The sequence below is a fragment of the Syngnathus scovelli genome, chromosome 6, assembly GCF_024217435.2.
Source record: "Syngnathus scovelli strain Florida chromosome 6, RoL_Ssco_1.2, whole genome shotgun sequence".
NCBI lineage: Eukaryota > Metazoa > Chordata > Actinopteri > Syngnathiformes > Syngnathidae > Syngnathus > Syngnathus scovelli.
The window spans coordinates 13,626,566-13,642,411 of NC_090852.1; the positions used below are offsets into that span (position 1 = coordinate 13,626,566).

The 15,846-nt window shown below is 39.1% G+C and overlaps 1 protein-coding gene across 2 annotated transcripts in view; it reads left to right on the forward strand.

Annotated features, from left to right (window-relative positions):
• nrn1la (neuritin 1-like a) overlaps positions 1–14,840 on the forward strand; it is a 41,994-nt gene extending 27,154 nt beyond the window's left edge. The window contains exons 1-3 of one of the 2 annotated variants that reach the window (XM_049724290.1): positions 1,921–1,993; positions 2,372–2,522; positions 11,083–14,840. In XM_049724290.1, coding sequence (XP_049580247.1) covers positions 1,936–1,993; positions 2,372–2,522; positions 11,083–11,371 — 498 coding nt within the window. In that variant the 5' untranslated portion in view covers positions 1,921–1,935 and the 3' untranslated portion in view covers positions 11,372–14,840. Of the gene's footprint in view, positions 1–1,920; positions 1,994–2,371; positions 2,523–11,082 lie in introns of those variants that run through there. The other variant, XM_049724289.1, reaches the window with a different exon arrangement.
• The last annotated feature ends 1,006 nt before the right edge of the window (positions 14,841–15,846 follow it).

Genomic DNA, 15,846 nt, shown 5'->3' on the forward strand with positions numbered 1-15,846 from the left:
TGTGCCTCCATAGGGCGCATGCTAGAGGGCTTCACAGAGTTCACAGCTTGACAAAAACAAATAACCCTGAACAAGAATGGCGCTTAGTACACAGCAGATCTAGTCCTGTTGGTGGCAGTATGCTTTTGTGTAAATCTTTTTTTGCGGCGGGGATCTGCCACACTGTCTGGTCTATGAGACAATCTAAAAAGTCTAAAAAGCTATGAGGGAATCAGTAGTTTCTTATTTGCGTAATACTGATAAAGCATTAACAAACAACAAACTTGTTTGTCTTTAAGTGCCCAAATGGGCCCCAGAACGTCAAATTTTGTTATTTAAGGAGCTGTCTTATATCCGCCAGAGGCAAGATTCTATATGCGTACAGTAATTGACATTTCCACAGACTAATTTGAGCATGGACACAAAAGACCACTTCTGATTTTAAGGAGTTTGGTGCCTTGGTCGATGGTACCTTATCCAGGGGCATTGTGGGATGTGTTGGTTGGTAGAAGGGAGCCGCTGCTACCCCTTTCCCTCTTTTCCATGTTTGTTGGGAAAACTGAATCTGAAATCCTTCAGTCGCAGGCTGCATAATTAAGCGCTTACCAAATGCTTTTTGCAGCACGTCAGCTCCATTAATTCAATTCAATCTCATGAGTTGAATGGCTTTTGTGCGCTGTGATGACTGACGCGCGCTAGGCCATTACTATGTGTCATTTGCATGATATTCATAAGACGATGTGGTTTTAATCGTCATCGTTCTTTATTCTTTCACCTGAGCCCACTCTGATGGGCACACATCAGACCTTGCAACTCAACAAGTCATTGTTGTGTGCTGCCTGTCAGCAGACATGAGCTTCCAGATGAATGAATTTGTAGATGAATTGTGACACGAATAAACACACATTTTCCGCACTTCTTCAGCAGTCTTGCACATGCGGTGATTGCTTAAGAATGATCTTATTTTCACTGTTAATTGAATGTGTTTTGTCAATGCATCAATATGCTTTCTTTTTGTCCAAGCTCCTGATTTGAGCAACATCATTTCTCATGCGCATTTGAGAAACTACTTGACGACCGTATTTTCCGCACTACAAGGCGCAACTTCAATGAATGGCTCATTTTAAAACTTTGTCCATATATAAGGCACACTGGATTATTAGGCGCATAGAATAAATAACTCAACGTTGCTCAAATGTTAATGCAATCACAAGATAGTAACACTCGAAATAGTGAAAACAATAACAATATATCAATAACTCAACGTTGCTCAAACGTTAATATCACACAACACACAAAATAAACACGTAAAGCTTACTTTAATAAATTAGTCCTCATCCACAAATCCATATTGGTCCATATATAAAGCGCACTGTTGGCTTTTGAGAAAATTGGAGGTTTTTAGGTGCGCCTTATAGTGCGGAAAATACGGTAAATGCGTTTCTTCATTGGAGGGAGGATGAGGAATATATTATGAATTTATTGAAAGGACGACAAAATTGTGTGATGATAACATCTTTTTATTTAGTCATTTGACCATTGTTGCCTAGAGTCCTCACAGGCTTTCTTCATCTTAATCAAATAGGATTGTTTTTCTCCCAGTAGAGAACTACTAATCCCAGTTTACTGTATCATAACACAGAAATTAATTACATCAGTTTTAAAACACAGTGAGTAGTTTGCACGTCTCCCTCACAGTTTTGAAGTTGGGGGCTGGAATCTCAACTTCAGTCTTCCACTTTGGTGTTTGCAAGTTTGCATCAGGGCACCCTGGCTTCCTCCCACATTTTGAAAAGGGTGAGACTCCTTAGTTTGTGCTGGGTGTTCGTGTGTAAGCGTTGAATGCACTTTATAGGAGTTTTAGAGAGATGCTTTTAAAGCTGACAGTCGCCACGGTCACGAGCAGCCGTGACAATTCACACTGACAGATAACATCCAGACTGGTGTGGCTGCTTCATGAAGTTTCTACAGCAAGAATTCAGAAACTCCAAAGCCACACGCGAATTATTAGCTGGTCAAAGGGAGATTTTTCTAAAACAAATCTCTTTTGAGCAAGTGATAAGTATTAACGGGGGATCCTCACACCCAAGAGAATATATAATACTAACCTTTTTTTGTTTTTCTAGTTGTGTGGGGGTGTTCACATCAAGCGATAAAACCTTAGCAGACTAAGCAGAGTATGTTCGAGTTACGACCTTTGCAACATTTCAGTTCTGTCATAGCTCAAGATTTGATCACATCAATTTCAAATTCAATATGCGACTAAAATAATTAGAACCAGTTTATGTTTTCAGATATGCTGAACAAAAATGAACATCATCTTGTATACTGTATGCGTTGCCTTCAATTCCAATTGAATATTGTGCTTTTGATTCCTTGTGTGTACTTCCAGTGCTGAGCTCTTGCTCTATTGCCACAGTTTCAACAAGAAGGTGTCATTCCATTTACAAGGGCTTTGCTCGGTGTCTTATGGCTCTGGGTGACAGTCTGACGGACACCGCACGCAAGGATGAAGACACACATGAGATACACTCAATCTGCAGGTCAGTGTAATCTCTTTTGGTAGCACCGGCGTCACTGACATGAGAAGGGACCAATTACACAATAATCCAACACAAAACCTTAAAAAATATTTTTTTCACAAAGATAATCCTACTCACTTTGATTAAAGTTAAAAACACACAGCTTAGTGTTATACAGATATATTTTCAGCGTTATGTTACATGCTTTGGTGCCCCCTCCTCTCTCTCTCTCTCTCTCTCTCTCTCTCTCTCTCTCTCTCTCTCTCTCTCTCTCTCTCTCTCTCTCTCTCTCTCTCTCCCTCTCAAGATTTCAACTTTACATTGTGACTGTATTATTTGTTGTTATTTGTCACTTTAAATGAGATACTTAATCACCAATTTAAGCTTCTTTGATGGTCAGCGCATACGGATTTTTCATTTTATTATAGACTTTAATACCTTTGGCTAATTTTGAGTTGTGCCGTCGTAAACGTGTCTGCCAGTGTATCTTCTTTATTTGCAATCAATGTCATAAATGTTACTCTTATTGAGTTGCTAATATTTTCTTATTGGGCTTCAAGAGCTTTCCACAACCCCCATAACTCTGTAATGGAAATTCTGCAGGCTGGTTACTTAGATGTTTTTGTCTTATTTTGCATTTATAGCTCAGCTATTGTGCTTCAGTATGCGATTATAGTACTTGTTATGGCCTATCACTACAAGTTCCAACTCACCATGAAAAGTGTTGTCTATTCTCCTGAAGGCTCATCTCAAGACAGTTACTTACTTTGCCTTCACCTTTAAGACTTTATATTGTAGGGTGTATTTGATGAGCACCCAACACAGACAGTATGATTCTGTTTTACTACTGTCGACAGATGTGAGAGTGCATATAAGTCATTGATTTTCAGGTGAGAAAACATCTGGGATGCTGTTTTTTGGATTACACTTCACTTTGTTCACTGAAAACTAATAAAATATTTGAATCTTAAACTAAATTCAGTTCTTAGTGGTGTGAAATAGGAGCGTTCATGCCACAGTAACTTTCAGTGTGCGCTCAGGCCTTTTGTAAAGGAGTTTTTGTGTATTGGGAGGAAGCACCTGGGGGTAAAAAAAGAATGCAAGCAAGAGAAACGTATTTTCTGCACTATAAGGCGCACCTAAAAACCTCCAATTTTCTCAAAAGCCGACAGTGCGCCTTATCATCAGGTGCGCCTTATATATGGACCAATACTGAGCGACTACAGCAGCATGTCCAAAGTCCGGCCCGCGGGCCAAATGTATACATCTTATATATGGACAAAGTTTGAAAATGGGCCATTCATTGAAGGTGCGCCTTATAATCCGGTGCGCTTTATATATGGACAAAGTTTTAAAATGGGCCATTCATTGAAGGTGCGCCTTATAATCAGGTGCGCCTTATAGTGCGGAAAATACGGTAGTATATGCAATTAAACGCCAGTCCATGTTGAGATTCAAAACCAGAACCAGTTTCTTTGAGGCAAATCTGTAAACCACATGGGTCACCATGCCCTGGGTAGATTCATCATGTAGTATTCATTATCCTTTTTATCGTTTTTTTATCTTTTATCTCTTCATTTTAAAATAAAGGTCAACCATAATTCATGTACTGTAATACATTTTTACTGGACACTATGTAAATCCTTGCATACATACAGTATTTGTGCATGCTCTGATGGAACAGGTAAAGGGTCAGTATTCATGTGTTCTAAAAGGTGTTTTTCATAAATAATTTTAAAAACCTCGGGACATATTTATCTTTGCAATCCCGCCCCCGGACATCAGCACAGACATGTAGCAAGGTCAACAAATTTTACAGCTAGTACTAGACTAATTTAGCTGTACCGCACTTTTTCTAAATCTACTGGCAACTCCATCAACTCCATCAAATGCACATTATAATTATTCCATCCATCCATCCATCCATCCATCCATCCATCCATCCATCCATCCATCCATCCATCCATCCATCCATCCATCCATCCATCCATCCATCCATCCATCCATCCATCCATCCATCCATCCATCCATCCATCCATTACAAATGTATTTATTTTTTAGAATCTGAATATTGATTTATATCTGAACTTTTTTTCTCAACATCAATGCATCATGCGCTCAAGTTCAAATCCATTCATCCATCAATCCATCCAAAAGGGAGGATGATAACAGAAGCGGATGAAATTGATTGTTTGCACTTGGAGTTTTTGGATACAATCCAAGCAGAGATCTGCTGGCTTGCAAGCTGTTGTGATTGTTGTTTCTTTTCCCAGGGTGTCAACAATAACTGCACACTACTTGTCTTGTCGGTAGATAAGTGACACGAAGGTCCTGTTGAAACACCCACATGCTGAGTTGCTGAGAAAAACAAACCTGCTGTGCATACTAGTTTTGTCGTCCAACCATTGCAGTTGGGTTTGGCTCACAGGATGGCAAGATTGGTGCCATCCATCCAGTATTAATACCGCTTATCCTGTTCTGAACTACACGTATGACTCATCAATACCTACGATCGATCGATTGTGCTCGATCGCAGGCGCGATCGATCGACCTATCTGTCTGTGTCTGTCTGTCTGTCTGTCTGTCTGTCTGTCTGTCTGTCCGTCCATCCATCCATCCATCCATCCATCCATCCATCCATCCATCCATCCATCCATCCATCCATCCATCCATCCATCCATCCATCCATCCATCCATCCATCCATCCATCCATCCATCCATCCATCCATCTATCCATCTATCTATCTATCATAAACAATCTTTGTGCAGGTCTGCAGACAAAAAGTCTCAAACAAAATGTGGACATTGACCACTTAACAACAATCAACATACTGTATCAAACACGAGTTTTGGATCGTAATTGCTTTCCTCCCTACACAGTGTATCTTTCTGATTTAATTTCATTTTACATCATAAAATTCTGAGTCAGGCAAAAGGTCAGTAAACCACAGATTGTGAATTAATTGAGCGTCCCAGTGTGGGTGATTCAGTTTAACATATTTATGAAGACTTTTGTGTATTATGCAGTTCTATATACTATACGTATAGCTTCAGAAATGGAAATTGAAATAGCGTATTTCTTTCCGTAACAAATTCTTACTCCCCTTTTAAACTCTCTTTATTTGTGCTAGTTGCCGCTGTTTAAAGATTTACATCTCTCGTCCGTTATTTTCCCATTCTCCTTTCATGTACCACTACCATCCTCCATATCCTGTAGCTATCCATCACTCCTTGCTCTCACCCTGTCATCTGTATTCACTGTTCTATTCATACATACAGTACCCCTTTTTTTCTCGTGAATACATATGCTACCGACTAAGTTAAGGATCTTCAGGCTGAGAGTCTTCGAAAAAGCTCACCGATTTAAGTGCAGCGTTCCTGTCAAAAAAAAATTGTAGAGCTAAAAGAAGCAAATGGAATCGTCTCAGTAGATAGCACAGCAGATGTCAGTCAAAATTGCCTGTAATGTAAAGCTGACTGATAGCAGCAGGGACGAGGAGTTGCACTCTTTCCACAATACATAATGAAGGAGGGTTTTACACCCAAGCACACTTCATCTGCCAGTTCAGCCTGACTACGAGAACCTCCTTCACTTGATGTTGGGCGTTTCAATGAAGTGTTCTCATCCTTAATTTGGTTGTTCAGAACTGGGTTTTTCGGCACCTGGGATCAATGTTTTTTTTTTTTTTTACGAACCCGGTTCGTCCACCGCGTTGCTCAACAACAACATCATTTTCTTAATATACTTCAGCATATGTGACTACAGCTAAATAGCAAGCAAGACATTGTTTTCAGTAATCGATAAAAATAAGCAGATGGTTAAAATCTTTGATTTTTAAATTTCCTTTTGAGGTCTAGAATTTCATTTCCCAGGAGCCCAATAGTTCAAATTGTGCATAAATTGCATGAAAATACACAATTAGTAAACAATGTGCATCAATCCTAACCCTTTGCTAAAGTGTTTTAAGTCTATTTTCACTGATTTGCAGCAGGCGAGTCTGTTGGAGCTCGCATTTTCTGTTGAAACTATCCTGGAATTCTTCACTTCTAATATCATTTCAACAATCATTTAAAAGCATGTAGCAATCAATAAGCTGAAAACACAATATCATGTTACCCTCCAGCAATGAGCAATGTCGCAATGCCATGTTTTGAACTTGAGCGCATGATGGATGGATGGATGGATGGATGGATGGATGGATGGATGGATGGACGGACGGACGGACGGACGGACGGACGAATAGATACATTTTATCAGACTTCCAAATTGTACCACTTAAGGGGCATCTGACTTCAGAAGTTAAGATAATAATGCATCTCACTAGCTGTTAGTTAACTAAACATATCCTGCTATTTTTATTCTGAGTACTTAACATGACCTACTTAAGGCAGCTAATACAAGGACAAAAGGGTTTAAAACCAAGCTGAAGTTCTACTGCTATTCATTGTGAACTGTCAAGTCACAAAAGGGTGATTAAGAGAAAGGTTCACAATGCTTCCTCCTAAGCAAAAATATTTTCAAAACCCTGGTTTTACAGAGTATTTACTTACAGCCCGCCCAAATCGCACCACTTCACTATTGTTCACTTGCTTTTATTCCTTGAGGTACCAATTAAAGCACTTATCCTGAAACCCAGCCACCTTAGCGGGAGTGGGCCTAACGTAATGACAGAGGTGTTAAAACACTCACACAACCCGCTTGTCCACATACACACTTTGCCCCAAGCTGTCCTCCTAATGTTCCTACCATAAATTTTCATTCTCTCTCACTCTCTTCACTCTCGTGTACTTAGTTGTTCTCTCTTCCTATTGCATCTTTACCGCGCAGTTCCATTCTTCCTTCTGATAACATGTTATTTAGCACAAATGGAAAGAAACAATATTTGTTCACTCACTGAAAAAATGTATTTTACATCTAGGCCGAGGCTGCAGCATTGTCAGAGGCATCTCACGAATGCAACCCTTCTTTTATTCTTCACAATTGGTATTGCGCTGTTGTAATCTCAGTGGCTGCACATCAGGAGAGGTGAAGGAAAATATTTGGGGCTAAGAATGCGCAATAGAATTAAACAGTGACCTTTTACTGTGCTTAAGAAAGAACGGATGAGGCATTGATGAAAAATAGTTGCTGTGTTTCAACAAAGCAAAATTATATAGCTTAAAGGTTACTCGCCCACTGGAATGGTAGTAGTAAAAAGTAGTAGTAGTAGTAAAAAGTACACAATAAAATAGAGAATTAAATCATGATCCATTAAACAATGACCTCATAATTCACGACCACTTTGAGCGGCTGAATCAAATATTTTAATGGCTTGGGCACAATTGTTTCTATGGCTGTGCACAATCTGTTCTCAAATATTTTTAATGTTTTGAATCATTATTTTTCTATAACAATAATAAAAAAATAGGGTATCCACTGTTCATTTGTGTTTTGTTTTTGCTGCTTATAACTTCTTTCCAGCATTTTGCTGTTTCTTGTCTTCTTGTCTAGTCTCAGTTACTGCAACTGGAAATTATACTCCTCAGTTAGAAAATGAAAAATGGCCAATTGAAGTGGAACATTGAAGCACACTCATCCATTTAGTATTCTCTTTGCTGCTCATGCTGTTCATGGCTGCAGGTGAGTTGGAGCTTTTTCCAGCTGGCAAAAGTCGGATGACCACCTGGAAAGGTTGCCAGTTAATCCCAAGGCACCCGCATGACCAGCACAAGAGTCAGGCACGTAAAATAATACATCGTCTGTAACTACCATTAAAATCAAATAAATAGTTCTGAAGTACAGAACAGTATTTTAAACTCCTCAAATCTACCGATACAACTTTTGCCACTTAATACCTCAAATAGTGCTGTTAATTTAAGCTCCGCAATAACCTTCTAGTGACAGTATTTCTTCCAATTGAAGAAAGTAACTGGAAGAACAAAACTCAGGGCCTTGGAAGTTTGAGAATGACAGGAGTAGGATGTTAGCATCAGTAGAGCAGAACTCTCTTGAGATTTTAGACTTGTTGGAAGCAGCTGCTTGTCTGTTAAGTGTTCTCAGTGCTTCTGCTGTTTGCACACCACCTGTGACTTAGAGACAACACACATACACACACAAGGAAACATACAGAATGGGCCAATGCAAAAATCAACACCTTTCAACTCAGTGCAAACATCTGTTATGCCTACCATAACAAGAACACCATTCTCCCTGAACCAAAGGCAGACTGCTGAAATGTTTACGTCCTGGGTGTGTTCCAAATGTGTGTGGGGTTGTGTGTTATCTTGAAGTCATAGGTAGTGAGTAAAGATGACAGGAAGCAAATATGATATTTGAAAAGTTTCCAAACATCACTTTTTATTGTTATATACCGTATTTTCCGCACTATAATCACACAACACACAAAATAAACACGTAAAGCTTACTTTAATAAATTAGTCCTCATCCACGAATCCGTATTGGTCCATATATAAGGCTTTTGAGAAAATTGGAGGATTTTAGGTGCGCCTTATAGTGCGGAAAATACGGTAGGCTATAGGTGCACTTTTTAAGATAATTTCATTCACTTTGTTTTGTAGACTACAGTCATGCCCGGTGCGGAGTGTTGTCTAACGCCGCGGTTAGATGGAGTACGTGCTGAGTGAATCTAATCCAAATAGTCAATGCAGTTCCCGTGGTCAGGTGCAGTTGTGCACCAGGCGGTACATTTTAAATGATTGAAAGAAATATTTTGCCTCTTTGTCTATTTCGCCGATAGCCAATCATCACGTAACACGCCTATGTGGAATAAGCAGACTTGTGATGTGGTGTGCACTCCACAAAATTTCTTATATGCACTTTTATTTAATACGCACACAACCTCCATCTCCACCTTAGATAAGTAATATTTGAAAAGAGTAGGTACACTAAATGATTAATTATGCTTTTGACTGCTTAATTTGGGTCTTACTTGTGTTTTACCAAGTGAACAACATCAGTCTGTCATGTTAATTATCTGAAAATGCGATTTTTCATAGCTGCTAATCTCTTCGGAACGTCTTTAAATGCCTTTAGGTTTGGAGTGTTTTGTGTCAGTATTTTTTTTTTTATCAGAACCATCTGCTTCAGTTTTCCTCAACTCCCCCCATTCTCTCTCTTCTGTCATCACTTTGCCAGTCTTTCCACTGGGAAAAGATAGCCAACATTGTGTTAGGACGCATTAGTGGCCATTTGTAGTCAGGCAGGCTGCGCTCCCAAGATCCAGATGGAAGGTTATTTGAATAAAAACGAATACTACTAAAATAAGATGACAATAGGATACATTTTCTAGTCTCTGTCAGTCTCTTGTTTTTTTTTAAACCACATTACATCTCTAAATTGTAGCTATTTTTTTTGCTTTACCCTGGAGGACCTATGAGTTCATCCCTTGCTGCGGTGAGATTGTTGATTGCATAGCAAAACAACAGCACAAATTAAATCTTGTAATCACTTTACATGTGTTTGTCAAGTAATGCCATAATGGTAAATACTCCAGATGATGCATTCAAAATGACCCTGTTTCAAAACAGTCTTGGGAGTTTTTGAAGTACCCTATATCCTGGCAGCTTGTACAAACAAAAGGTCTAAACATTCCTTGATGAATTTCTCAATAAACTCCTACGAGTATGAACACAGTCTCTTTTTTTTTGGGACGTGTCATCTCGTCTGCGCATATGACATGACATTTGGGTATTTCTATTGAACAATGACCGTGGCGTTATGACGTGTCATTCTATAAATTGCTGTTGCTAGAGCCTGTATCTCACAGAGCAGCAAGTTTAGCGCCTTGAATGTTGGAGTGTCTTTTTTCTGTGTTATAACTTTCTGTGTTAAAGCTTAGTAACAGCATTTTGTGAAATGACACGTCATGACGGCACGTTCAACATTCAATAGACATCACGTCATGTCACATGCATAGTCAACATAGGCAGTGCGTACAACAACATACTTTTGGTATAAATGGAACTCCATACGCACATTCGCCCCCAAAATTAGTTCTAGGTTAAGTGAGAAAACTATAATGCCCATAGGGGTAACTGTGCATGTCCATTGCTGTTTTTTTTTTTAATATACTCTGCGATTGGCTGGTGATTAAAATAAGCTGGGATAGACTCCAGCTCACCCATGGCATAGAAAATGATGGATATTAACGATCTTGATGATATCAGATCAATCAATTCTGCAGTTTGAAAGGTTTTTGATGAGGTTTTTTTTTAATAGTTCTGTGACTCATTTTCACTTTGACAAACTTGCCAAAGTGTGTTATCAATACACTTCAAACTAAATCTATGAACTAGAGAAAATGATGAAAGCAGGCATGAGCAGAAGCTCGACAGGAGCTTGGTGACGACGACATTGATCCGACACAAACGAACAAAAAATATCGAACTGAAAACAAGCAAACTTACAAGGCCTTGAGGAACATCTGGACAAGAAACAAGTAGCTGGAGGAAGCTGATTGGTTCGATATAGGGTCTGAAGGAAATGAGTAGGAATGACAACCTAAAGAGTTAACAAGACTAGCATGGAATAAAACTAAACTGAACTGTACTGAACAAGATGCTGTGTTCTCTTTGTCCTCAGGTCATGGGATGAGTTTCATGCCTGCGCCAACTTGGCAATGGCCGGCTGTCCGGAGGAAGCAGCGACTGTCTGGGAGTCCTTGCGCCAAGAATCCAAGAAGATGCAGTTTTCAGGAAACCTCTACGACATGTGCTCGGACCGCGACAGTCACACATTAACAACGGCGTCCCCGCGTGGCTCCCGCATCCAAGGAGAGCTCAACCAACATGCCCTAAGAGCACGAGTCAGTCGTTTGGCTGACTCCAACTACCTTGTCATACTTCTGTCTTCTCTGCTGTTGCTGTTTTGAACAGAATCGTCTCAACACAATGGGACTCATGTAAATACAGTATGAACTTTGTACAATTTCGCCTCCAACTTTTCTCACCGCCCGCCTTTTCCAAAACACCAAAAGAGAGGAATGCATGCTTTCTTGCTGAATTTCATCGATCCTATTTTTTACAGATTCAACTGTGAGCTTCAATTGTGGAGTTGAAAAAAAAAAAAGCAACCACTACAACAGTCTTTAAACTCAAAATCATTTGTCTCATAAGGTTTGTCAAAAGGAAAGAGCAATGACCCGTATCCAATGCCCTATTCAAGTAAATCAAAAACAGTGGATGTAAAGGCTTTTGCTTTTATATTGCAGGCTTTTACATGAACATTTTTCAAGACTAACTGCAAGCATTTTCACTGCGTGTAGAGTGTACAGCTTATCTTGACTTCAAGGTGCATGTTTCAGTATTAAGTACAAAAAGCATGATATACCTTCATTACACTGCAAGGTTTTTTCCCCTCATACACAGCCCTTATCATATACAGACGAGGTGGAGATGAGTGTTCCTCTCCAGCCACAAATTGTCACTGTTCTCTAGAGACTCCATGCTTGATAAGTCAGACCCATTTTTGAGCCATCGCATGAAAGTACTAGATTGATCGCATCAGATCCCCCTGGAATTTAAAGCGGTCACACACATTTGATCTCACTCAAAAATACATGCAGTCAACTGATGTTATGATGCTCTATCAACTTGTTGTGACTAAAAGTGTTGATTTAAAGCTAGAGGTAATTTGCTCTCTATGTACTATGTTGCTTACTCTCTTCTGTAAATACAAATTCTCTTTAAAAAAAGATGTAAAAGGTTTATAGGTGGTGTACTGGTACATTTGTCTGACTTCGTTGAAGGCAGGGTAGGTTCAGTTTTCACTGAGTGAATGTGGGTGCAAAAGGTTGTTTATATGTGGCTTGTGACTAACTAGCAGTAGCCTATCCCAGTTGTGTTGAGAGGTGCGCTACACTATGGACTGCACACTTGTCAATCAGAGGGCAAAAATACTTGGCTGATTTAAATGGATTGATCCTAAAAGGTAATGTGGGAGAAAGTCAGACTACCTGGAGAAAATCCAAACAAGTGCGAAGAGAACATATCAACTCAACACAGCAAGGCCAGAGTTGAGATTTGAACCCTGAACCTTAGAATTGCTAGGCAGCATTGCTAATCACGATTTCACTGTACCACCCACACAGTATGAGCATATTTAATGACTGAGAAAGTGAACACATTTAGTTAAATGCAGTGCTGGAGTGAATCATTTCCCTTTCTTGGACTAATTTGCAAAGAACATTTATGCATACCTCGTTTAAACAAGGAGATTTAAGTGAACAACTATTGATTATTTGCTAGGATGACACAACAGTTTCCTATAAAAGAGTTACAACATACTACAACTTTTAGAGCTCAAGTCACTGTGAAGTGAGAGTGTGCTTGAGCTGTTTTTATTTAATTGGTTCTTACCCAGGTCTGGGGGACTCCAGGGATCCTCTTTGGCATCCTGCACAGAAGCCTTACATTATGGGACCAATATGTGCTTCTGACAGCACTGCAGCCGATCATAAGCCAAGTGTATTTCATGCTCCGGGAAGTGTAGTTTGAGCCTACAGGCCTGCTGAAATGTTTGTTATTCTAAATGGCTGCCGGGAACGGTTGCTCCTGTCTGGCTGAGAATCAGAAATATTGTCACATTTTAGTCAGATTGGGTGGCAGGGGAGGGGGAAGGGGGGTCCTCATGGAAAACAAACACTTTTGTTCTCAGTTCAGATGCACTACACAGAATTTTCTAGCATTACATGTTTAACAAAGTTTTTTTTGTTTTGTTTTTACCTAAAATAAGTCAAAGTTTTCCCACTTCAAAGTAATCTAATTACAGACTGAACCCTGTAAGGTAAGAATATAAGCGCTTCGCAAAAAAGGGAACAGTTAATAAATTGCTTTGACAAAGAAGATCTACAAAAGAGATTTGAACTTCATCATTTCATGTATTGAACTTGCTGATTTATCTTGCCATAGGCAAGATTATAAAATGTACCTCAGGACAAGAAGATCAAAAGAGGCACTTTTCAAATGGTATGCCATGCCGTCATACTACGTATTTTGGTGAAATAATTTGGAATATTAATGTCAAAAAGACTTGAATTTTAAAGTTCACGATATTCCTGTTCTACTCATGCCTCGTAAACTCTGGATTTGCATCATTAGAACTGTTAGACCACATACAGTAGCATCAAAATTTATGGACGGTCCCTAACACATACAACGCGAGAACTGTAGTCTGTGTTATTGCATACATTTGTCGCGACAAATCCATCTTGATCATGGCAGTTAGGATCACAGACATTTTTTGTACCTAAATCAAACTATTGTCCATCCGTCCATCAATCCAACCGTCCATCCATCCATCAATCTTGGCAAAAATTTGGCTGCTATAAGGTTAAATGTTCTCCGACTGCTTGCATGGGTTTCCTTTGGGTGAACCATTTTCCTCCCACATTCCAAAAACATGCATGGTAGGCCAAGTGAGTACTCCAAATAGCCCGTAGGTATGGGTCCGAGTGTGAATGGTTGTTTATTTCTGTGTGCCCAGTGATTGCCTGGCAACCAGTACAGGGTGTCCCCTACCTGCTGCCGGAATTCACCTGTGATAGGCTCTAGCATGCCCGTGACCCTTTTAAGGATAAGCCGTTCTGAAAATGTATTGATGGATAGATAAATAAATAGCCAAAGAATTTGAAATATTAATGGTTTGTTTCTTCCATACTTTTACATTGTCAGCCTGGCTGAGACTCAGAAAACAGTTAACCTTTTGTTAACCTTTTGAGGTGGGGTAATTTTTTTTCAGTGTTCAAAGAGAATGTTATTTTCACAGTAATCAAATCTTTTTCTTTTTTAAATATTTTAGACATTTACCAAAATTTGATAGCAAGAACAGTGTAATCTGTCTTGTGAAATTTTGATTCAGAAAATTTTACATGATCAGTAGGGTTTAAATAGGTTCCTTTCGCACATAATATTTTTTTGCATTTTGTCTCCTTTGTTACTATGGCAATGGTTTTATTAAAATACGTTCTATATATCAATTATTTCTTCATCATGATTATCATTCCCTCATGACACTATTAGCAGACACCACTTTAAACCAGCATTAAATAAACCACAAACAGACCCGACAGAAAATCAATGTGCATACATATGTGTGAAATGATACACAAATTTAGATTTGGACTTTCGTTGTGCATTTAAACTACTGTGAATTGAAATGTAAACAATATGTGTGATTGTAAAGAAAACAAATCTGTTTGTGCTTTCATGTCTGCTAGTGCCTGTCTTTGTGCCATCTTCTCTTCTGTAACGTACTTCAAATATCCTCCACAGACACCACTATGTTTTGCTAACTTTATAGAAAAGTCATTAAACAGGTTCTGACAAAATGTTTGAATGTCATCCAACGTGTGCGTTTCAAAGTTTCAAAGTCCAATGTTTCACAAGAGCATTTCTATTATTAACATGGCTTCATTCTTTAAACCTATGCCATATGATTGGCTGGTGACCAGCCCAGGGTGTTCCCCATCTTTTGTCCCAAACCATCTGTGACTCAAATGAGGACAAAAGGTATAAAAAATGAAGAAGTAGCTGGAGAATGAAGACATTTTGCACTCACAACCAGTATTGTTGTGCAATAGACAAACAAAACAGAGCAGGACAGCAAACATGACAAACACAAGTCAGTTATGCCCTGCAAAGGAGGTGCGCAAAAATGATTTGTCAGCATGACCAAAGCAAAACATCGAATATCTATGTAATATGCATGTATGTGTGTGTGTTTGTGTTTTGTAAATACGTTGAGTTAGCTGAGGTGAAAGCCATGTATGAGGACTTACTGGGAGTTATTTGGATGGTTTGGCCAATGAATATTTCATCAGAGCCGGATGCCTCAGTAAACAGTACAGCAGCAACAGTTGATGATGTGAAGAAGAATTCCCAGAACTCCTTGAGCTTACACAGTAAGTGCGTAAGCATATCTAATGACACATTTGAATGGTGCAGGCGAATAGCGTGGAGGTTGAGACAGCTGAACCTAAGGCAGACATTTCAACACTGAAATCATAATGTATGACTACTACTCATCTACTACTGATTTGTATTTGCCTTATTTTGTATTTTATTTTAGTTTGTCCAGGGCAGAGGGTGGCCAAGACAGATGGATGCACGTATAAACATAGCAAGTATGTGTTTTCCGGAATATAAATCAAATTTTCCCTACATCGAAATTGCACAATTACACCATACATTTACCCCAAATGTTTTAAAAAGTCCAGTATTCAATTATTTGAAAACTGTTTTGTTTTAAGTGTGGAATTGTTAATTGTTTTTAGTAGTTCCAAATGGCTTACCTTAAGTAGAATCTCACATTGCATTGCAACGGGAGTATCTGGGTCAGTTGTTGCAT